Genomic DNA, 24,268 nt, shown 5'->3' on the forward strand with positions numbered 1-24,268 from the left:
AACATAAGCCTTGTTCCAAACTCCAGGAGTTTCTCCCCTCATGCAATTTCTCTGCTTTGACTTCCAGGTGTAGACATGCAGTCAGTGCCAGTGCAAACCCCAAAGATGCAGAAGCAGATGAAGGGCATGTCTGTCAACATGTCATGTCAACTGGGAAACAAAAAGGTTGTGCACTGGTACAGACAGCTTCCCGGGCAGCCACCGAAGAGGATACTGTACGAGTCTGGAGGGACACCTGTTTTTGAGGACAACAACGACAGAAATAGATTTCAAGTTCAGAATGATCCTACTCAGCCTGTATATCATCTCGAGATAAAATCTTTAACCCCAATGGATTCTGGCACTTATTACTGTGCATACTGGTTTTTATCAAAGCACCACAGCATTAGTTTGGTAAAGATAAGCCTTACAAAAAGACTCTTTGTGCTCTGAACCACAAGCTGAGAACTCTGCTAAAAATTCAAATACTTCCTTATTCCACCCCTTTCATGATTTTCTGCAGCAGGAGAGGTAAAACAAAGTCTTAGATAAGTGTTAAATATCTGATGTTGACAATCAGTATATAATTTCTGTGCTCAGATTTATCTGCAATATCCAAAAAGTGAAGCCTTCCTGTCAGTTTTAGATAAATATGTGAAATATTGCTCCTAAAATGAAGGCTAGATTTTACTGAAAGCACTCACCATATAGTGAACACAGTCTCTGTGTGTGAGTTATAGATTTCTCTTCTCTGTTAGAATTCTAGCAAGCAGAGCAACATTTTTCATCCCTCAGTATTTTCTCTTAAAAAAAACAGGAATAGAAAAGAAGGGGGGAAGACCAGCTGATCTTGCACATCTTCCTTCATATTTTTCTTTTGCCTTCCTTTGCATCTCAGTCACTAAAAAGTCCTACAACAGCACAGAAAACCTAATTTTATCATCACCATTCCTCATTTGATATGTCCAAGGCATAAATTTAAATCCTCAGCCACGAGCTATGCCACAGACAAGCAAAGACTCTCAGGGCCTTTGGGTTAAGTGTACTGAGTTTTAGAAATCAGATTCTACAATCAAAGACTGGTTCCAGGAAAGCTGGCATTTTCCTGAAAGCTAGGTCTAAACACTGAGATATTTTTATGTCTTACATTTCCTGAATTGGAGTGCACATGTTCAGTATCTTTTAAAAATGAGACCAAATACCTCCACGGTGATGGATTTTTAGTTCTACAGCTCTGAACATTTTTTGCTAAAGCTTCTATGTGATTTGACTATATAACATCTTGCTATGGGTGTTCCTGTCTTCCTCAACTATTTGAAAAATAGGTTGTAGTACATGTGAGCTCCAATGTTAACTTCAGTCAGCCTGCCTTTTGTCATTGTATTGTGGGATCTGAGACTTCCTCACAACCAGTCTAGGAGGTTTCAGGAGTGAGTTGGCCGCAACTTCCTGACTTGGATGATTGGGCAGCCAATAAGGACCTTGTGGATGGAAAGGTAAGGGCAGCCTTGGCTGCAGTGCCTATGAGCCAGTAGCGTTCAGACTCCTGAGGAAAGGCAGCAGGTCAAGAGGCAGGACCTCAGCCCTGGACTTCAGGAGAGTAGACTTTAAAGTTCTTCAGAGAAGAACTGGTGGAGGAGAGTCAGACTGGGCTCAGTCACAGGGGAGACCCCATAACATCAAACCCACTCATCAAGATATCTCTCTGCAATGGCTGTTGACAACAGCTGTTCTCTTTTATTTTCCAGCCTTTTTTCCAAGAATTGTTTGCATCTCAGCTAAGCTATGAAACTGAAATCCTGTGGCTGTGCATTTCCTCCCGCATCCTAAACCAAAGCAGAGGCAGGTCCCAACAGTCAAGCTTCTGCAGTTACTGCAGTCACTGCAGAGTGATGGTCTTCAGCTTTGGTGGAGGGCAGTACTAGCACAGGGGCCCCCTGGGCAGTTCTGCACCTTGTATCTAGGTGACTAAGCTGAAGCAGCATAAGGCAGTCCTCACCTGCTCTGACACTGCACCTCTCTGCACACCTCAGGTGAGGTATGCAATCACTGCCCACTAGGGAAACCTCCAGGCTGAAACCTTCACTCCACCATATATATCTGGACATGCTCTTGATCGCAGCCTTTTCTCAGTCACTTTGACTGGGTTTTATAGGGCCACAATCCTTGGATTTTATCAATATTTTCAATACTTACTTGAAAAGCAGACAGGACTAGAGCCTTTTTACCAATTTTAATATTTGATAGTCCAGAGAGGGTTTTCTGCGAAAACACCCCATCTGCTTGCACACAGAAAGTTCATCACTGAAGACCATTCAAGAGAGCCACTTCCTCCTTCCGTAAAAAACGGTTCCTGTTTGGAGTCCCTTTCATCCTCCTCTGAATCTCAATGAGAGCAAAGCGTGACAAGCAAACATGCTGCTGATCGCAGTGTTTGTGGCCATAGCCTCTTGGTCTTGTAAGTACTTCCTTATTTTCCTACCTTTCCTCACAGGAACCTATGGCTTTGCATCCATAACAAGCATCTTTCCAAATCCCTGAATTCTAGCTAATTACATAATTTTTCCTTTTCTCTTTCCTAGATGGATTTGCACAGGAAATTCCCATGCAGAGTCCTATATCCATCACCAAGTTCCAAAAAAGTGCACGGATGACATGTGAAATTCAAACATTAGAGGCAAATTTTGATGGCATCGTCATACACTGGTATAAGCAGAAGGAGGGTGAAGCTCCAGAGAGGCTTCTGTTTGTTTCAGGAGGCAAAGCCACTGTTGAAAGTGGCTTTCAAGCAAACAGGTACATGGTTGAAATAAGTTCCATCCAGAAGCAGTGTGTTCTTACAATAAAAGATGTAATTCCAGATGATGCTGCTACTTTCTACTGTGCCTACTGGGATCCTCACTGTGATAGAAATGCAAAGATCATCAAGGCAAAAAATAAAAAACAAAAAAACAACACCCGCAACATCTGAACCACAAGGTTGTAACTGTGCTTCTCCACCAGTCTTCTCACTGCATCTGAGTGAGCTGCTGAAAAACCCAGCCTTTTTCTGCTGCTTCAAAAGAGTGGGTAACACCACACAGATGTCCTTCTCAAAGTCTGGTTTAGCATTAGCAGTCCTGTCTTCAACACACATCTACTATTTTAAGGGCAAAGGAAATCTCCACTGCCTTAAAACTTAGCACATAAATACTGGACACTTACCTGCTCCTTTGGTGCTTTTACACAGCCATAGCATAATTCTGATGGTCTTTAGGGGAGCAGTAATCTTGTAGTCTGGCCTCCATAGGAAAGAGTAGGCAGAAAAGAAATACCGTGTGCTGAAGGAAGTACCTCAGTGGTGAGAATTATATGCTTGCCACTGCCTAGCACTTTTGAGAAAAAGTTTCACCACGTAATATTCCCTGCTGTACATGTAAGCAACTGTAAGCTGTTGGAAAAACTGTAAGCCCTGTCTACCACAAAATTCCACACAGACCAGTTAAAATTAGAGATTTGCAATCTCTTACCTACAGAGCTGATGATGTGTTGCTTATAACCATCTTCTTCATCCATTTGATGTTAGAACAAATAGAATTGTCATGGTTTAGGAATGGTATTCCCCAATTTAGTGTTCCCACTGAATCACTCCAAACCTTGTGTTGCTCCCTCACTCCCACTTCCCCTTCCCCCTGACACCTGCAGTGAGCTAGAACTGAAGGCACAAAAGTAAGAGATCATGGTTTGACATAAGAACAATTTACTGGAAACAGCAATGCGATAGGAAAAGGAACAGTAACAGCAACAATACTAAGAACAGCGTACAAGAAAGAGGCAAATGATTCATGCGCAGAAACTCACCACACATAGCCACATAAAACATGAACCACTGCCATGCTACCCCAACCAAAAGAGACCCCCTTTTCCCCTGCCCCCAGCAGTGATACAACGTGGTGTAGAACACAGATGCCCCTCCTGCTACTGCAAAAATCAACCCTGTCTTGGCCAAAACCAGGACATTATCTGTTCCTGATACTATCATTATAGTTCCTATACTATCTACATCATACTCAGATCCTACACCTTCCAGCTATGTATATGTATACACATATCTATATAAATACAAAAGTGTGAATATAATTTCTATAGTCAATGGCCATCCCTCCAAGATGTCTGTTGAGTTCATTTAGCACATGACTGTGGGTTCTATCTGTCTGAGGTGTCTTCCAGGGCAGGAGGGCTGGTGTGCTGTTGGGTGGGTGCAAGCTGCAGCAGGAGATCATGACTGAGGTATCTGGAGCAGTCCATATCCATGGTGGTTATGGCATACAGTGGCAGTGTCATTCAGCAACCAATATTACACAATTCAACATTACAGACTGTTCTTACCAAAAAATCAAATCCTCTTGAGGGGCAAATTGCTTTTCCCCATCCCTCTGCATTACCCACCACATGCACCCAGGTCCTTCACCAAAAATAATCCCATGGATGCCTTTCCCTTTGCTTGAGGTAGTACTAATCCATATTGTCTACTCTTATATATATTCCTCATATGCACCATGGGGACTTTATCCCCTTCTCTGATATGTGGAGCCTTTGATATTCCCAGAGGCTGGTGCATGAAAGACAATATGCTATACCCACTCAATAATACCATGCTCTCTGGCCCAGCTGTCTATGAGGCCATTTTTAGAATAAGTCCCATTGTCTGACTCATTTCTTTCTGGGATGCCACAATGCCATAAAACTTGCTTTTCAAGGCCCAAGATGGTGGTCTTGTCAGTGGTGTGAGGCACAGAGGAGGTCTCCAGCAACCCTGTGGTTGCTTCCCCTATTGTAAAAATGTAGCAATTGCCTTGGTGGGTTTGCAGGAGCATGATACAAGCAATTTGCCAGATTTCCCCATATTTATATTTTAACCATGGTTCCCCATACCACAGAGGCTTTATCCTCTTGGCCTGCTTGATTGCAGTGCATGTTTCCCAGTTGTGGATAATCTGGAAGACAATGTCCATGATTAGGTCCACCCCTTGATCTAGAACACATCTGTTTGTTGCATCTCTTCCCTGATGACCTGAGGTGTCATGGGTCCAGTGAGCCAGAAATAATTCATCATTGCCAGTCAACATGCATCTCAGACGCTTTATTTTTGGCAGCACATTCCACCTGTCTGTTGTTGTGGCCAACTTTTGGGCACTTGTGAATCTACATGATGCACTTCTCCAACCAGCTTCTATACCCAGCCAGTGATGTCTTGCCACAGTTCAGCAGCCCAGATGCACTTACCTCTGCACTGCCAATTGTTCTTTTGGCACCTCTCCATCCACTCCCTTTTGCTACCATCCATGAGTCAGTGTAGAGGTTGAGCACAGGCCATTTCTCTCATTCAATGTTATGTAAACCCAGCTAGACAGCTTTCAGCTCTGCAAATAGACTTGATCCACCTTGTGCCTCAATAGCTTCTGCAACTCACCATGTAGGACTCCATATATTAACTTTCCATTTTCAGTGTATCCCTGCAATACAGCAGAAGCCATCAGTAAAGAGAAGGTATCACTTTTTATTTCCTGGTAGCTGATTATATGGTAGGGTCTCTTCCTCCTCTTCTGTTTAAACTTCCTTTGCTGTGGTGTCCCCCACAATAATGTCACCAATGTATTGCAAGTATTCTGTAGCTTCGTTCTTTTCCAATACAGTCTGGATCAGTCCATGGCAAATAGTGGGGCTGTTTCCACACCTGAGGTAGCCCATTCCATGTGTACAGGACACCCCTCCAGGTGAAAGCAAACAGTGGCCTTCACTTTGCTGCTAAAGGAATGGAGAAAAATATATTAGCAATGTCCATGGTGGTACCACTTCTCTGCCTTGGACTCCAGTTCATACTGAAGGTCCAGCATGACCTTCTCAGCAGCACTGAGTGGTGGTGTGACTTCATCCAGGCCACGATAGTCCACTGTCAGTCCTCACTCTCCACTGGACTTACACACTGGCCATATGGGGCTATTATAGGCCGAGCGAGTCTTACTGACCACTCCCAGGCTCTCCAATTCATGGATCATCTCATGGATGAGGGTCACAGAGTCCCGGTTGGTGCAGTATTGTTGATGATGCACTGTTGTGGTAGTGATCAGTACCTGTTGTTCTTTGACCTTCATCAGTCCCACAGCAGAAGGGTCCTCTGAGAGACCAGGCAAGGTGTTCAGCTGTCTAATTTCCTCTGTCTCCACAGCAGCTCTCCTAAAAGCCCAACAATGCCCTCTTGGGTCCTCGAAATACCCTCTCCCAAGGTAGTCAAGGTGTGCCAAGGACACACGGGGCCTCTGGGCCAATTAGAATGGGGTCTTTTTGCATTTTGTTCCCAGTCAGGCTCATCTCAGCTTCCAGTACTGTCAGCTGTTGGGATGCCCCTATCACCCCAGTAATAAAGACAGATTCTGTCCCTACAGATCTTGATGGCATCAGGGTACATTGTGCCAGGTACAGTGTGCCAGTGCCAACTAAAGCCTTTGCTCTTGCATCAGGCCATCAGATTCATACAGTCCAATAGATCTGATTCTCCCTTTTTTCCACCCGGCTGGAGTCCCCTCTATTTCTGGGTCATAGTACTCATTTCTCAGTTCTTGTAAACATGAACTGGAGGTCCCTTCAAGAGGATCAGAAGTGACATCAGCCCTCCTACTTTGTCTGAGGATTTGCCCACTGTAAAGTGGAAGGGCATTTATCCTTAAAGAATTTCCTGCAGAGGTTGTCCTGAGTACAGAGCTAAAAAAGAGGGGTGGGATTTTTAACACTATTTAATTCCATACCATTCACATCATGGCAGGAGTTTGGTTGCAGCAGAAAAGGCTGAGCAAGCTGCATCAGAAGCTGGAAGCAGTCTGTCTCACCTTGGCCATGGGAAAGAATAAACTGTTCCCTTAAACACACAGCCATCAGAAACTCAAAAGGGGTAAATGCTGTTACTGCCACAGCTGCTGCCACTGTTGATGTTAATTCTGAAGCTGCCAAGAACCCCAATGCAAGCTGCAGTGCCCACCAGGACCACTACTGGGATAACCACTGCCTTGGGGAAAGGGACCCCTGCATTGGGACCACCGCTGCAACTGATGGAGCCAGCACTTTTCAGCAGCATAGCTCCCATTCAGACTACCTAGCTAGCTTCCCAGGCGCTGTATGGGCCAGTGCATGGGAGGAGGGGCCAGGTCTCACTTTCTTCGTCTCAGGTTGTGCAGGGTCTTGGTTGATGAATAACCTTCCATATGTAAATCACCTTTGTTTTGTGTATTTTAATATAGTTACTGTTAATTTTTTCTTATTTTATTAATGTTTTTTTTGCAAGTAAATGTTTCTTAACTCAGAATTTCTGCTTTTAGTCTCTTATCTTAGTGAGGGGGTTGGGGGGGAAAGAGAAGCTTAAATGTGGTTTAATTTTCCAGCTGTGTTTTTAAACCAGCACACTCATGTACTTGTGATGCTAGGGCAGATGTGCTTCCTCATGTCCTCTCTGTAGTCATACAAGTAAAACTACCTCTCGGGTACCTCGTGGTATGTACCTCTCTCTTGAGTAGGGGGCTGCATGCTCCCAGTAGAAGAGACTGTGGCTCATACTGGCAGAACATCAGACATTTCCTCTCTAACATGCTTGAATCTTTTGAGTCTGTACAGAGTCTTGGGCAAAGTTTCCACAGCCAAGGCTTAGGCTGGTAGGAAGGAAAAAAGATGAACACATTGTCAGAGTCAGGTAATCACCTGAAGCAGTGTTTTTTCTTTCATTGACATCAATGAAAATGATTTCAAAGGTGAAATGAACAAGGCAGGAGATCCTTCTCCTTTTTAATGCCTTTATTAAAAAGAAATCAGCTCTGGTGGGGAGAACTGATGGGTCACGCACACACTGCCACTGCTCCCAGGAGTGGCACGGAGGAGGAAGAAATTTGCAGCTCTGTCTGCCGGTATGCAGAGCCGGGACTTCTGTCCCTATGAAAGCATCAGGAAATTGCAGTGTTATAGTTTGACATTCGAAGTCCTCTTTCTAGCCGATATCCTTTGGGTTAGGGTGACAGGTTAGAAGGCTTTTAACAGACACTGGATTCAGTTCCTCACCTCTAGACATCACTTACATCTCTTAATTCCATGGTGGCTCATTGTTTTAGGGGTTTTTTTTCCTAGATTTGGGGAGGTGTTTCCACATTTGCACACCAGCTCCAATTTCACCTCCTCCTCAGTCCCGGGTGCAGCAGGGAGCAGAGGAGATACCCAACGGTTCCTAACCATCAACAACAGGTAATTAAAGAAAAACTATCAACAACAGGTGATTACTACATGAAATTATTAACAACAAATAGTTAAAACTACAGCTTAGCAGTTGTCCAAAGAAATGGAAAACTTTTCTACTCATAACAAAAGGGTTGGTGTAGAATGATGGCAAGCTCCATACAAACTTCTGCCACATACATTGTGTACACTGGACAAGGGACTGCTTGTTATTTGAATCCCTAAAGATTACCTTCAGCACAGCTAATTTGCTAAGGTACTGGATACCTTTTTCCATGGTATTCCACTGACTTGGGTACCCTATTGGATCATCTTTGAGACAATGAAAGAATCCTTTCCCCTCCACTTGACAGGAGTCCCCTCCACAGGCTGAAAGTTTCTGTCCTCTTCCCAATACCCTTGCCAATGCTCAGATCCCAGAACAAGGATCTCAGCTGCTTGGCTTCACTACCATCTACTTTTATGTTTTGGGTATGATTTCCCATCATCAGAGCAAGAAGGTCACCAGGGGGTCTGCTGACTGGCAGCTGAAATCTTTTCACATATCTGACAGCTCATCTGGGGTAGGGATTAGTGTTTATCTCTGGCCTTGCCTCTTCCTCCTGTTGTGAGCGCCTGTATTGGTTTTGCATGAGAGACATCTACAGATGTGATGTAAAAGTTTTTGTGTAACTGACAGTCTACAGAACTACTGGGAAGCTGTACACACCTCTGTGAAAAACACATGTTAAATACGGAAAATTTTGGAAAAACTTTCTTTCTCTTCTGGTGGGTAAAGAGGTAACACGCCCCGGCCCCTGCTTTAGCTAGGCCAGGCCAGGCAGCCCCGGCCACGGGGCCAGGCTCCTTTCTCCCCGCCAGGCGCTCGCTGGCGTTTTATGGGCTGCTGATCAGGGGAGGGAGTACCGGGGGTCAGGCTGTGGTTGCGATTTCTAACGTCTTGGTATGTGCCTGGGGCTGAGCTGAGTTTGTTAACTTTCAGGAGCAGCCTGGGCCAAGACGGCTCAGATAAGATTCTACTACTATAACTATTGGGCAGGGGGAAAGAGAAGCTATACACCCCCTCCCTCCTTTTTTGGTGTGCTGCTGCTGAGTTTTAGACTGACTGATTAAATTTTAGCGGCCCTTTGAGTCGTAGTTTAGGTGACTGTATACGAACTTCAAGCAAGATGTTAACTCTTTCAGTGCTTTAATCCTCTCTCAAGTTAAAAAAAAAAGAACAAGATGCAAGTATGTAAAAGAGCAACATAAAAACACTGAAGTTAGTGAAGAGGAAATCAAGTCCTACATGGGAGGGATGAGAAGATGCCTTAATCTTGGGGCTGAAATCCTCTTATAAAGCTATAGAGAAAGACTCTTTTTCCCTATACACATATAGAGTGATGTTCAAATTGTAGATATTGAGCAAAAGCTTCCATACTAAAGAAAGCAGATGTTAAAGTAGCTGTGATCCTATGGGAAGTTTGAACAGAGGAGAGTAGTCCTGTAATAGCCTGGAGTAGCCCTCAAGAAGAAAAGATCTCTGTTCCTAAAGATAAAGATGATTTTAGAGATAGATAATGAGACCTTCTACCTTTAAACAGTTCATCTTTAAAACAGTACCCCATAAGTTAAAAAGCCATAAACACAACTGTGCAAAAAGCTTATAAAAGATGAGAGAGAGTTCACAATTACAAATTTCCCCAAGCAGCTGCTATTCATGAGAGCTATGAGAGAACTGTTTTTCTTGTAGAGAAGTCTCCATGACATGAACAAGAAGGACTTATCTCCCTAAATAAACTGAAGAAAGACTCTTCCAGAGGTGGTGAGCTGACTGAAATTTTAAATTTTGTTTCTTTACACTGTCAGCAAGAAAGAAAAGGTTGTGAGAGGAAGAGAAGTGTTCTGAAGGTTTTGTTCTGATTCTTATTACTCTATTTTAATTACTGTTAAGAAGTTTTTCTTTATACCTTTTTAAAGTTTTGAGCCTGCTTTGCTTTTCTCCTAATCCTATCTCACAATAAGAAGTGAGTGCATTAGTGATTAGCCAACACTAAACCCACCACATTCCTATTAACCAGAAAATCACAAAATTAGCGAAATCTAAAATTATCAAACCACTACAGGGCTCTATTGTTCATCCCTCACTAAACAAACTGATTTTGTCTTGGATTTCTTCTTCTGTACTAGCATAGGTTGTTCCTCTCATTCAGCTGCAGTTTGAGTGGCCACAGTGCCCGTTGGTCTGTTTTCCTCCTCTTCACCTGGAGGGTGCTGTCTGGTATTGAACTATGTCCAGTAAAGAGTAGGCAGGGCACATTGCAGTAAGTTACACCTCTGCCGGGGTCCTGCAGTGTGGCACACCAGGCCCAGATGGCATGTCCGAGTTTGGAGAAAGTCTGCATGGCAAATAAATAGAGATGGGCATGATTTAGTGACCTGAAAATAAGAGATTGTTTTAATCAGCAAAAACAACAAAGATCAGAGACTGAAAACAGGGTGCACTAAAAAAGGCAAGGGTCAGCGGAGGATCAGTGATATATATAGGATAGGTTAGGGGCGGAATATGAGGGACAGGGTACCAATCACAAACTGGGGTTAGGAATATTAATATCAATGCAGCAAATAAAAACCAATAACAACAGGAGGAACAAAGAACTTTCTAGTAATCATTTTAAATATGAACTCCCAGGGGACAATGGGGGTGAGTTTTTGCTCACCATAACTAAGGGGATTTCTCCCGCAACCTTAGAGCAAAAACTTCATCTTACTCAACCCCAAACTGTAGATGTCAGGGGTGAACTTCCAGAACATTGGAGAAGAGTAATCCTTCAAAAGCTGGCCCATTACCTCCTACCTTTCATGGCACTCATCCAATCTCAAGTTAATGATCTCTGAATAACCTTCTTATGTATCTTTCTCCTGACTCTAAACATGGTGTGGGCCACACTGAGGGGATCTGGCAGACTTTGCAACGAGAACACACTTTCTTTAACACCCAAGGGAACTTCAAAATTCTCAAAAGCTGTTGTAACAGTCCTGAAGCAGGAAAAGGGGGTGAAAATCTTGGGAAAATCATCCTTTCCTGTTCCTTCCATAAACTGGCTATGATTATTAATAGACCCCCAAAGGCTGTGCCCAAGGTAAGGGTAGGAGAGCGACACTGAATACACATCCCAAATGCTCCTCATTGACTCTGATGTTGTCATGTCATTAGCTAATATCCCCATATATCAACAAAGCAACCCTGATCCTTCTCCCTGCTCTGAAAAAGAACACTGCAAGGAGCACACAAAGGAATATATACAGGATTAGGTACCACAGCCATGTGAACAGATCGAGCAAAATTGTAACCAGTAGCTCCATGTTTTATATAATATATGCCTGGATCAAATTTGTTTTTAACCATCTCTGGACAGACCTGTCATTATCTCAACATTTCATACTCCGTTTGAACACCAAGTAAGGCTGTCATGGCTTAGGAATGGTATTCCCCAAAGTAGTGCTCCCATGTTCTTCAAATCACGTTACGCTTGCTTGTTCCCCCTACTCTCTTGTGGAGGGCTTGAGAGTAAAATTGAAGGCACAGAAGGTGAAAAATCATGGGTTGAGATAAGAACTATTTACCGGAAACAGCAATGAGATAAAAACCAAACAATAACAGTAACAATGTTAATGATGAAGTGTGCAACATACAAAACAATTCCCACCTGATTGCTTGAAACTGGTGTTAGCTGACTGCTCCCTCCAGCCGGAACCAGTATTACCCAACTGCTCATTCTGCCACATGTACTTGACCAAAAGGAAGCCCTTCTTGCCCAGAAGAGACTTCCTTCCCCCACATCCATCAATAAGGTGCAGTGATGTGGAGTAATTTCTGTGTCCCAGCCATGCACTCTCCCGTCTACTGCAAAAATTATCCCTGTCTGGCCAGAACTGAGATAGGTGGTTTCCTTCACTGCATGTCTAAGGGCATGGAAGGAAAAGCACCAGTCAGCGCCATTCTGTCTACATCACTCCTGCCCTTGATTTGTGGTTGCGATTAGGATGTTTCTGTTCAGAAGACTTCAAAGTAGACCACTGGGGTTTTTTACACCTACTTCAGCTGAAAGACCTTCACCCTCTAGTTCCTCTCTCTCACCACAAATAGTAATTTCTCAACATAATTTTGCAGTCAGTATGCTACAAGAGATCCCAGAAGTAAACTCTAACTCACTTTATTTTAAATGCCAAACTAAGCATGCAGGCTATTTGATTGACAGTAGTAGTGACTCCTCTGATGTTATCTTGGGCTGTTTTTTAAAAAAAAAAAGTATAAGAAAAAGCCTCATTTTCCCACCAGTTATTATATAAAAAGCTGCCAGTCTGAGTTGCTGTAGCAAAGCCTGGAGTGATTCCAAGAGATGGGCAGACAATAACCACCTACTTGGGACAACAGGCAGCAAACAGACACTTTCACAATGCTTTTGGTGCTGTTTTTTTTTTTACATGCAGAACTCTGTGTTCTTATTTACTGTCTAAAATCGAAGAAAATTCATAATCTAGTTCTAAGACATTAAGTGGAGGGGTTATCTAACAGGAAAGAGATTTTTTCTGAAGGACATTAGCTATCGGCTGAATATCCAGATGCACATCTGAAATTCCTGACAATCTCCCAGCAGCCAAGGTTCAGGTCTTCATGCAGACTCCCATGGATGACTGGGAAAAATTGGGATTTTCTTCATCAATCAAGAGAGCATGCTGGCTTATTGTAAAGTCAAAACATAGTGTGGAACACCTGGATCAAATACTTTGGCATGGGAACAAAGCTAATTGTCTCTGGTAAGTACCATTATCATTTAACAGATTTTCAGATAATCATTCAAGTTCTCAGATAATCAAGGATGAAAGACTGTGAGGAAAATTATTTTCTCCCTGATAAATTATATTTTGTTTGTGAACAGTGCCTCATTTGGGTAGGTAGATTTAAATATTGGGATGGCTTCATCCTGTTCTAGGAAACCAAAGTGAGCTGCTTGAAAGTTAGCTCCCAGAACAGCATGTGAGAAATTAAAAAGTTTCTTATTGACAGAAGTGGCCTTGTCTAAATTGATTGGGAAGAAAAATTCCCTGAGTGTAATACCTTTATAGTTCCTGGCTGTACTGAAAGCAACTGGTTTACTTTTGTGTTTGTATTATTTTTAATTGTGGTGAAGCTATGTAATCAAAAGGATGTATGCTGTTTTCAGTATAAAGCATATAGCAATGCCAACAGTATGTTATCAGAAACCACATGACATTCTCAAGGTAGCTATAATTAACTCAAATTGCAAACTGCTGAGGAGAACTGCAGAGAAATTTAAATTGTTTTCTATCCATGCCTCTGACCAAAAAATTTAAGAACTTTTTACTCACTACAAAAATTAAAGTATTTCTAGAAATGGTGCTCTAGTCAATGTTGAAAATTCAGCTGTAGTACTCAGTCAAATTTATCACCAGCTTCTAAATCAGAGAGACTTTTTCTGTAGCTTATGCAAGAAAAGTACAGTGCAGGAGATATTGATAAGCATTATCAGACTGTGGGACCCTGACGTCAAAATATTTGGAAGTGGAACTGAACTTAGAGTTTCAGGTAAGTACAAAATGTAAAACTTGACTACTTCTGAAATGCTTTTTAATACAGCTAGATATTGGCTGGCGTGAAGTGCTCTGCTATTTTAATTCTCTCTTATTCTAACTGTTCTGAATACTTTGCAGGATTTCCCCCTTAAATGGCATTTCCATTTGCATTTGCAGAACACAATGGAATTGATCTTCTGCATGAAATGGGGGAAACACAACAGCTATTGTAGCAGAGACCGATTACTTATCCTATTATGATTTTCTATGTAAAAATGAATTTAAATATGGCAAAGACAGCATTTGGAGAACAGAAAAATGTTTTTTATCTCTAGGTATACACATTTGACCTTTGTGATATTCCTAATTAATTCTGAAAATAACATGCCCAACCTCTGCGTTATACATATTCTTTGAAAAGCTAAACATTTTTCTTTGGACATAGTATCTGACTATGAATGAAAATGAGAGTTATCTCAGATATGCCCAGAACAGTAAGTTGCACCTTTTAAGATAGGCAGAGTTGAAAGGCTGCTCTCTCTTCCTAGCTTTTGCAGAAACTGCTTATTATGAGTTATTACTACTATTCAAAATATTTTGCTTCAAGTAAACCCTAGGTGGTGTGATACATGCCTGTAATTTGGCTCAGCTAAGCATCTGAGATGAAAATAGTTTGTCTAATTTTGAGCAGCTGAAAATGGTGCATCTTGTTAGTGGGAATTTTGATTCCAGTCCATGCAGTTTTGCTTCATGTTACTGGTAACAAAAATATTGGTCAATAGTCTCATGCTCCTCAGATCTCTACATAATGTACACCAGCTCTGGGTCTGATCTTATGGGGGTGTATAAGGAGCAAATTACTTTATCAACATCTCATCAAATAAATCTTAGGGTGATGCCGCCTGTTTCCAGAAAGCAGAGATGGAGCCAAGGTGCTCCATCTGCACTGTCCACCTAAACCTTCAGAAAACTCAAATTAGTTGAGATGAATTCCGTTCATTTAACATCTTATTTGCCCTCCAAAAATTCCACATTTTTTTCCATTTTTTTAAAACTTTAGTTTATTTTGGGTGACTGCTCCTTTTTCACTTTTCTAGCATCTAAAAATTGATTAGACAGCAAATCTGATTTTCTTTCAAGAGTACATACAGCCACGCAAACACAACTGAGCTGCACTGATATTGTAAAGGCTTTATTCACTGTGATTGGTTATTACAACAAGGTGTTTGGCTCAGGTACAAAACTCATTGTCTCAGGTAAGTTGTATGTATATTGTTCATACAATAAGCTATAGGAGCTTGGAGTGGTCATATAGATGAATATTATACTATCTCAGAGGTCACTCAGCCCACTTAGAGCCACAGTCAGCACCATTCCTTGTGCAGGTTTTTCCTTCCCAGCTCACCATTCCTACATTCATCCTGGTGGTATTTGTAATGCAGTGGTTTAGGATCACAAACATGCCTAAAAAGAACTTATTTCAAGCCACTTTTGATCATAGTTCTCTCAGAAATATGGTGGAAAATGGTCTGTAATAATTTTCAGAGACCTCATTCTTTCCTCCAGCTGTACTGAAGGAATTACCAGGGAATCAAGCAGCTGAGAATTAAGCATGAAAAAAGAAAACCTCTTTCTAATACAGAGAAAAAGAGCAGTATGCAACAGACATCGCAAAAAATCTTTTTGGATTAGGCTAGAAAAAGATAAATAACTTGTTCATAAGTACTTTGTCACACACACAGCACTTCGGCATTAGAAATAAATTAGTACCTCCAAATGTTCTTCTCATTACTTAATAACTGCTTAACAAATTAATTTATTAATTATTAAGTATTAATTATGGTGAATTACTGCTTAATAATTGCTTAGTGAAGAAGTGATCCTTTTTTGCCTTTCTTGTAGAGACATTTATATTACTGGAAAGTAGCAGACAAAAATATTTTTTCCCATTTCCCACATGTGCTTTAAATGCCATAATCCTGAAGTGAACAGCTAAACAAATACAAGGCAGAGGAAGTACTGCCACCAAAGATTTTAAGCCTGGTTAATACATAAACCTATATTAATGTATCAAGCAAAGATTGGTTTAATTATTTATGCCAGAAGGACTAAGTAAATCATACCTATAATTCACTGGAAATACCTGTGGCATGATAAGCATGTTGTTTTTAGTGAAAACCCTTACCTACCTAATCAGGTAGTTGCCATGCTTTTCCTATGTACAGTTTAAAATAAATTATTTTCAATCATCACTATAATTTTGTAGAAATTTGTCTTTATGACAGCCTTGGGCTTTTGAATCATTAATAGAGTAAAAGGGCTGTAGTTACTTCACATTTAAGAACTTAAGATAATTAAGGAATGGAGGAAACCAGGATTTAAGATAAGGGTCTTTGTGAATAGCAGCATTAGCTGAGATTGAATCCAAATATTCTACATTCACAAAGCCAAATCAAGAGAATCTTGTTGTTCATATTATAGTTGTTAAATCTGGTACTTTTCTGGCCAAAATCACAGAATGGCTTGGGTTGAAAGAGACCTTAAAAATCATTTAGTTTAAACCCCAGTGCTGTGGCCAGGGACACTTTCCACTAGATGAGGTTGCTCAGAGCTCCATCCAACCTGGTCTTAAATACTTCCAGGAATGGGGCATCCACAACTTTTCTGGACACTCTGTTACAGTACCTCACCACCTTCACAGTAAAGAATTTCTTCCTAAGATTTAATCTAACACTACTCTCTTTCAGTGTGAAGCCATTTCCCCTTGTCCTGTCACTACATGGTCTCGTAAAAAAGTCTCTCTCCATCTTTCTTGTAAACTCCCTTCAGGTACTGGAAGGGAGCAACCCAAAGCCTTCTCTTCTCCAGGCGGAACAATACCAGTTCTCTCAGCCTTTACTCATAGGAGCGGTCTGATCAATGTGTTGGCCTCCTCTGGACTTGTTCCAACAGGTCAATATCTGTCCTGTGCTGGGGACCTCAGAGCTGGACTCAGCACTCCAGGAGGGGTCTCATCAGAGCAAAGCAGAGGGGCAGAATCTGCTCTCTTGCCCTGCTGGTCAGGTTGGTTTTTTTATGCAGCCCAGGACACATTTGGCTCTCTGGGCTGTGAGTGCACATGGCTGGGTCATATCCAGCCTTTCATCCACCAACTCCTGCAGGTCCTTCTCAGCAGGGCTGCTCTCAATCTGTTCATCCCTCAGCCTGTGTTGATCCCAGTGCTTGCCCCAGCCCACGTGGAGGACCTTGCACTTGGTCTTGTTAAACATCATTAAATTCCCATGGACCCAATTCTTGAGCTTGTCCAGGTCCCTTTGTATGTCGTCCCATCCTTCTGACAGCCATTTCTGCAAAGGAATGTACCAGTGTGGGGGGGATTTGGTATTTGGTTCTGGCGCAAAACTCATTGTCTCCAGTAAGTTTTTTCACAGTCTTATGTTTTTAAAAGTTTTGCAATGGGAAAGCTTGGGAAAGAAGGCTGACAGCTCTTTAAAGTATCTGGAAAGGCTCACCATAGGTCAGGACTATACTGTATCGTTACCAGTTATAATCCCTGAAGTTGCTGTCAAGTAGGACAAGAATGCTGTTTGAGTGGAGTGTGCTGAATGCCCTCAGGTCCCACTGGCGTGGAGTGGTACAGAGGAGTTTTGAGTGTCAGTACAAAATTACTCCATTTTGTAGGATCATCCAAGTAGTGAGAATTACAATTTCAGTTTAACACAGTGACTTTATTTATAAATCTCATTTATAGATACTTACAAAGAAACTGTAGAGGAGTTTCATTAAGAAAAATTTTGACAGCTAATCTATATAAACATATATTTTGAACTTAATTTTTTAATAACTCATTGGTTATGAACCTAACTCCAGTATTTAGCTTGAGCAGTGTTTTACAGCCTCGCTGCATTGTTACACAAGAAAAAGACAAATGTTAGCTTAAGAAATATCTGGTCATACCTATATTTTATGTGTAAAAGTAACATCTATATACCTCTTAAAACCTGCCTTAGAAAACTGTTTAACAAGGTAAACCACAACATTTTTCAATGTTTAGCTGAATAAAAACTGTCAGAGGAGTGCAAATTCAATACTTGAAAATTCTACAGAAAGAGTCAGATAATTTGCCTAGAAAAGCCAGTGTCAAATATCTTGCTGACTTCAAAGACTTTGCAGATCAGCCTGAAGATACATCAAAACCTACTGCCAATTCTACACGTTTTCATCCTTTTTTTTCAGAAACATGCATACAAAGATTTTTTTCTCACATGAAAAAAAAAATAATAAATAGAGAGAGAGAGAGAGAGAGAAAGAGAGAGAGAGATAGACAGATAGATGCAAAACTTAATTTTTTCAGTTCCCCACTGCCATCCATTTACCCATATACATACATGCGACACTTCAATGCATGCACACAGCTGCAATTATTCAAGCATGTGTTTCCTCAGTATTGTGGTTTGATTTAGGTGTTTCATGTAATCTACACACCTAGAGGGTTTTTACAGTAAATGGAATGACATTGGCAATTCCAGAGGTTGAAATTATTCCATCATAACAGAAGTCTCTAAAATGAGCAGGATGAACTAGCAGTTGGAAGAATCTCTCTCACTCTCCATTTAAACTTGATATCCTAAGAGAATAATGTCAAACAAAGATATTATATTTACCGAAATCAGCTAGAACAACTTACTAAACTCTGAAAATATAAAAGAAACCTCTAAAATGTTCATTTTAACTTTGCAGAGTGCAATATCACTCAGACAAGAGCTACTTCATGATCTTGTGAACATTTGTATGACTTTGGAACAAATAGATAACTTTAGAGATTACTTTAATTTTTTATCCTTGGGAGGACTGATGCATAAAGAAAATAAAATTAACTCCTAAATTAATGTTAGAGAACTATAAAGCTGTCAGCAACTTTATTTCTGGTACAACATAATTCAGTCCGTGTCACTTTAATGGCATCTCTAAAATGAAGGAAATTCTTAATATACGGAAGGTAGACACCCTTTTGAAGGTAGACAGGTAATCTTTCTCTTTAAACACCAAGTTTGAAATACTTCAAAGGATCAGTAAGTTGTTTCAGGGAGAATGCCATGCAGAAGATTTTTCTAGAACAGCCATATAATTTAAAGAAAAGTGAAAGCTTTTTGGCAAAAATGCATTTTATAGTAATGTATTTTCTCCTAATGCATTAAATTTGCACCAATTAGTCAGACCACAACTTAAACCCCATGCATCTACTTGCTCAAATTCAGTGCCAGAGACTTACATAGGAATTCAAGAGAAAAAGTAGGATAAGGGAACACATTAAATGTCCCCGCTGCCTTAAAAAATAGTCTTAAGCAGTCCTTTCTATGTAACAAAAGTCAGTTTTGAAAACTGTAGTCTGCCTTCACTTGCAGTTAAGCATAGGCAGAAATTATTGCCTGTGAGCACTGCCTATGCACTCACTGCAGAAATTCATGTTTACCTAAATCAGACCCTTAAATTTACTATCCACTTAAATAATATCAAAATGTCATCTCAGTGTGGACAAAATCTGGATAATTTTGTCTCCTCTTAATCTAGAGAGCATCCAGGCTTAATCCAGAGAGGCAAATGAAGTGGAGATTAGGTCAAATAAGCTTGTGGAAACCAATCACTTTTAATTTAAAATATATTAATCTATATTCATACTGAGCATGTTTCCCAAAGCACAACATCTATGCAGACAACTCTGGCTAGATATACTGTTTAGATGTGACAATGTTATCCTGCTATAACATGTCTTCTGCTTTAGTTTATTTTTGGTTTTTAATTTTCAGATGTTTTAATTCAATCATTTAAACAGGTCTAGTATGGCAGAATAACATTGCCAACCTTTGGTGTCTAGGGCATTTTGTGATTCCATTTTCCTGTCTTGATAAAAATCTTCACCTGGCAAATACATGGAATGCCTTAAAAACAGAGCAATCATTGTTATCTTCCTTTCCCTTGTCCCCTAAAAAATATCACAAACTTAATATTGGCTTTTAAAAAATTATTAGATGTAGCAGATGTTCATTATAAAGCAATGGGGACTTATACTGGGGTCACAAAACTGCTAAGATTTTAAAGGTAGGTAGTCTATATTTAATATTCTATGGACAAAATTTTAATGTACTTGTTTTTGCATAAATACTGTAAAGCAAAAATAAATTCCTCTTCTTGAATAAATGAAGCTTGTTCAGGAAATATTACTCTTAATTAATAATTGTCAGAGACTTGAACAGTCAAACACACTTTCTGACAGCAGTACTGCTTGGAAGGTTGTGGGATGTAGGCACTTGTGTAGCCGCCTGAAACTCAGTTTTAAGTGACATTAACAGCTCTTGACATATTCAACAGTATTTCAGTTTCTTAACGTTTCTCAAAAGAGCATTTACATTTGTTACAAGTGTATTAATATTTGTTAATAAGGCATTTATTTTGTTGCTCTTCAGGATTTGTATTTTTGGCTGTGTATTTATTTGCTGTACACTACTGGTCTTCTAATTCTCTGTTTTGTTAATTTTCTTCATCAATAACTCATCCAGAAAAAAGAAGTTCTCCCCCAAAAAACTCTGAAATCCTGCAGAAAAAACATGAAAATCAGATAATGTATGTTTGCTTTATTGAGAAATTCTACCCAGAAGTTATTAGGGTGACATGGACTGAAGACGAAAAGGAGGTAACACACAACGTAGTAAAAGGTGACACTTGGCAGTCCACAAAAGAGGATGAATACTCGATTGCCAGTTGGTTAACTGTGCCAGCAGAGAGTGAAAACAAGACATACTACTGCAAATACGAGCATGAAGAGAAAAGTACTTCACTGCCAACACAAGGTATATTCCACATTAAAAATGTAATTTTGTGTACTATTATGAACATAATTTTTCTTTACAATAAAATTAGAGTAATAATGCTTTCTATTATTGATGAAGACATCTGTGCTCCTAGGAACAATAGCTAAAGTACACAATTGCAGAAACTACCAAAAGTTTTCCCAGAAAAACTCAGCCTGTGTTATGGTCCCCAAGTAAGCATCCTATTGTAGCAGAAAAAATATTGTTATTTTAAAGTAGTGAACCTCATCAGATGTAAACTAGCACAGGTCCAACAGATCTGCACTCAAACGTGCCTGTTACTTTCCATATTACAGAAGTTTCTGAAAATAGTATTACCTCTCATAGCTTACAGGTCTAAGTCACTCTGACAGCCCCTGACATTAGTCACAGCCATAAAAAAAGTAAGAAGTTAAAAGTGAGGTTAGTGAGAACAAGTTTAAAAATACTACTTATCCACAATCCAGAAATAGTAAGTTAATAGCCATGTGTAAAAGTAAGATTTTGTTTTTAATTGTGGAAAGATTGATTATGCAAAGCCAAATCTGAAAGATAATGCAGCTCTAAAGAAAATTAACTTATACTCAATGAAAATGGTTTAAATAATCTATAAGAAAAGTGGTTTAAGTTTGTTTACATTAATCTTCTCTCCATACCCATCTCTGCTTAACTTACTATAAATTAACCTAATGCCAATGAGTGAGAGCATGGCCATAAACAACAATTACGTTTCAACCTTCAAAATATATTCTGACAAAAATATACTTTAAGCTTATTTAGATGGAGGATGTATTTAGAGATGCAATATAAATGTCTTTAATGTTTGTATCAATGCATGCAAACAACATAACCAAGAACAAATTCAAAATTGCTACTTCAAGAACAAAAAGGATGTATTTTAGAGAAAAAAAAACAGCACCCAGAAGATTCTCAGTAGGGAAATTCCCAGTAGTTCTTTTCTGTTGAACAACTATTAAAATATTAACATATTAACTGAAGTCTCTTCCAATGTAAATGATTCTTCGTTTCTGAGAACAGTAGGTTGGGAAGGCAAATGGACTTCAGCTTCTTCACTGACAAAGTCAGGTGGTCAAACTGACTCCTGCTACAAATGAGAGACTTTGCCAACGAACAGCCTAATGGACACATTCCTGAAAGGGCGAAGACACTTCTCCCACCTATGGCAACAAATACCTAGCCACTTCTTTGAGCATTTCTCCTCTTCAAATTCTCTCTGCAAATGAGTATTTTGTGAATATCTGCTTTGCAGACTCATCTTTAACTCAGTTTTTTTATTTAATACTAACTTCCCACTTTAGGAGCCTCGTTACTGTACAGCCTCTTTTTTCCCCTATTTCTCAATTAATGTTTGTTAAAATTAAAGAAAAGCCTAACTGGGGCATTTAAACTCTCTTTCCTTTAGATTCTGTGAAAACTGCTCCTCAGGAAGACTGCAGAACAGTTTTTAATAGAGGTAATTTAATGTGTTAAAAGGTGGGAAAGTGATTCACGTCATGCAAGAGTAAGATATTGCTACATGTGATCTGAACATCACAAAAATTATCTTTCTTAATAGTATGCAGGAAATCTTTCAAGTCTGGGGTTGGCAACTCAAAAACCTTTCAGTGCTACTCTGAACTAACTTCTTATAAGGGGCTCTCCTACCTTTATCAGGTAGCTTTATTAAGATGCTACAGATGCTGTTTGGGCTACTGGATTATTAGCCTGCATTACGCACCACCAAGATTTTAAACACTTGGAGTAGTTAAACACTTCAGCTGATGCTACATCAGCCTAGCATCAGAAATTGCCCGGAACTTTGGACAAATAATTTTTTTGGCTTGAATGGTATTTAGGAAGAATCATGAGCAGGTATCCCCAATAAATACAACACAAAAGGATTTAAAAAAACATTGTACTAAGTGCTGGAAGCACTACAGTTATGCTTTCATCTTTACAAGGAAGTATAACACAGTGACACTGAGAGTCAGTTTAGTGCTAAGAAGGCCACTAGGTCTAGAACTCATTAGCAGTGCAAACCCATTAAAAGAACAGAACAGATTTTGTATGTGTTTATGCTGTGCACTGGTGTCAGTGTAATTGCCGCAGAAAACTGACTGCATTGTTCCATTTCTATCCATTTTTTAGGATGCTATACAATGTTGACATTAAACAAGACTTTTCTGTCTTCTATTTGTTACAGATCAGTTAATGCACAGGACAGCATATTTAGTATACATCATCCTTCTTCTGAAGAGCTCCATGTACAATATTATCATACTCTTCTTCATCTACAGAATGAGGGCTTTAACCAAGCACCAAGGAAAGAAAGCATAAATGCTGTTTACAGAAAAGGCTACAAACTGATCTTCAATTTACTTTGCCGTATGCTTATCCATATCGAATCCCCTGCTCTTGGTGTTAGATGTAACAGCAAAAAAACATATTCAAAAATAATTTTCTGGTATTAGTGCCTAAAGGCCCATTTTGCTTTACTGCTAGTCTGGTTTTCTTAATTTTTTTCTGAATATTGAATAAAGATAGGCAAAAGGAATAATGCATTTTAATCCAAGTCCATATTGCAAAACAAATTAGAAGTAGCTATGCATCCAGAAGCTTGGGGGGTATAACAGGGCTTTTGACATATAAAGCACAGATGTGTTTTGTCACTGCATTTAAGGCTTAATTAGGAGCAGTTCTGTGCAGTAAATTCACAGGTTTGGTTCACTTTTACTTTCAGTGACTTGTTGCAACTCTCGAGTATCCAACAAATCAGGAATTAATTATTCTGAAATGGTATGCTGTAAGAGACAATTATACAAAACTTTAAAAAGAGAACAAAAGTATTTGGAATTAAGAAGTCAGATGAGAATAAAAGCAATTCTAAGGTGCACACGTGCAGAAATTGAAGAAATCTACCCCTGACACAGTCTGAAAATCTGCACATTGTAATTTAAGAAAAAGAAAACTATTATGATGACCCTGAGCATCACCTTGTTTAAAGACACCTTTTAAAACTGAACAAAACTGCAAATATGAAGCTCTGATTTTCACAAAGGAAGAAAAATTCTCAGAGACACTGAATTCTTAATCTCCCAGTTCCACACATCAATTTCTTTCAAATTTATGTGGAAAAATAGGAAGTAGACATATTGGGATAAATCCCTTGCTTGGTTTTGGGGAAAACACTGCCCTAGGTTTTGGAGATATACCCCAGCAGCATTTATATTCACTGTGCCTGTAATGATGATGGCAATAAAAGCTTTCCTCCAGCTGTCTTTATGAGGCCTGTGTTTGTTCTCCAGCATTTCCACAGCCTGTACAAAGGTGTCTAGAAAATCTGATTAATTTCTCTGTTCATATAAATTTCTCAGGAAATCAAAGGTCCTTAAAACATGACTTTTCTGCATTTCAATGTGTTAACAGGAACTTTGACATGGAACAATAAATACTAGTTTCTTACATATTTTCTGTTATAAACAGAAAGCTAATCTTTGTAAGACAGCTAAGCCATGCCAAGGGAAAATGTTGTTACAACAGGACTACCTCCTAGGGCTCACGCCATTGTAAGGGAAAGAAAACATACAAGGCTGAGTTCTAACAACCACAGC

General features: G+C 39.8%; 1 protein-coding gene across 2 annotated transcripts in view; it reads left to right on the plus strand.

The window, feature by feature from the left end:
- The window catches only part of LOC119711511 (T-cell receptor gamma chain C region DFL12), a 28,476-nt gene extending 4,537 nt beyond the window's left edge, over positions 1–23,939 (plus strand). The window contains exons 1-6 of one of the 2 annotated variants that reach the window (XM_038161860.1): positions 2,084–2,437; positions 2,562–2,885; positions 13,769–13,822; positions 20,367–20,657; positions 22,081–22,131; positions 22,861–23,939. In XM_038161860.1, the coding sequence (XP_038017788.1) occupies positions 2,395–2,437; positions 2,562–2,885; positions 13,769–13,822; positions 20,367–20,657; positions 22,081–22,131; positions 22,861–22,994 (897 nt within the window). In that variant the 5' untranslated portion in view covers positions 2,084–2,394 and the 3' untranslated portion in view covers positions 22,995–23,939. Of the gene's footprint in view, positions 1–2,083; positions 2,438–2,561; positions 2,886–13,768; positions 13,823–20,366; positions 20,658–22,080; positions 22,132–22,860 lie in introns of those variants that run through there. The other variant, XM_038161853.1, reaches the window with a different exon arrangement.
- Positions 23,940–24,268: the final 329 nt, after the last annotated feature.

Source organism: Motacilla alba, chromosome 2 (genome assembly GCF_015832195.1).
Source record: "Motacilla alba alba isolate MOTALB_02 chromosome 2, Motacilla_alba_V1.0_pri, whole genome shotgun sequence".
Classification (NCBI taxonomy): domain Eukaryota; kingdom Metazoa; phylum Chordata; class Aves; order Passeriformes; family Motacillidae; genus Motacilla; species Motacilla alba.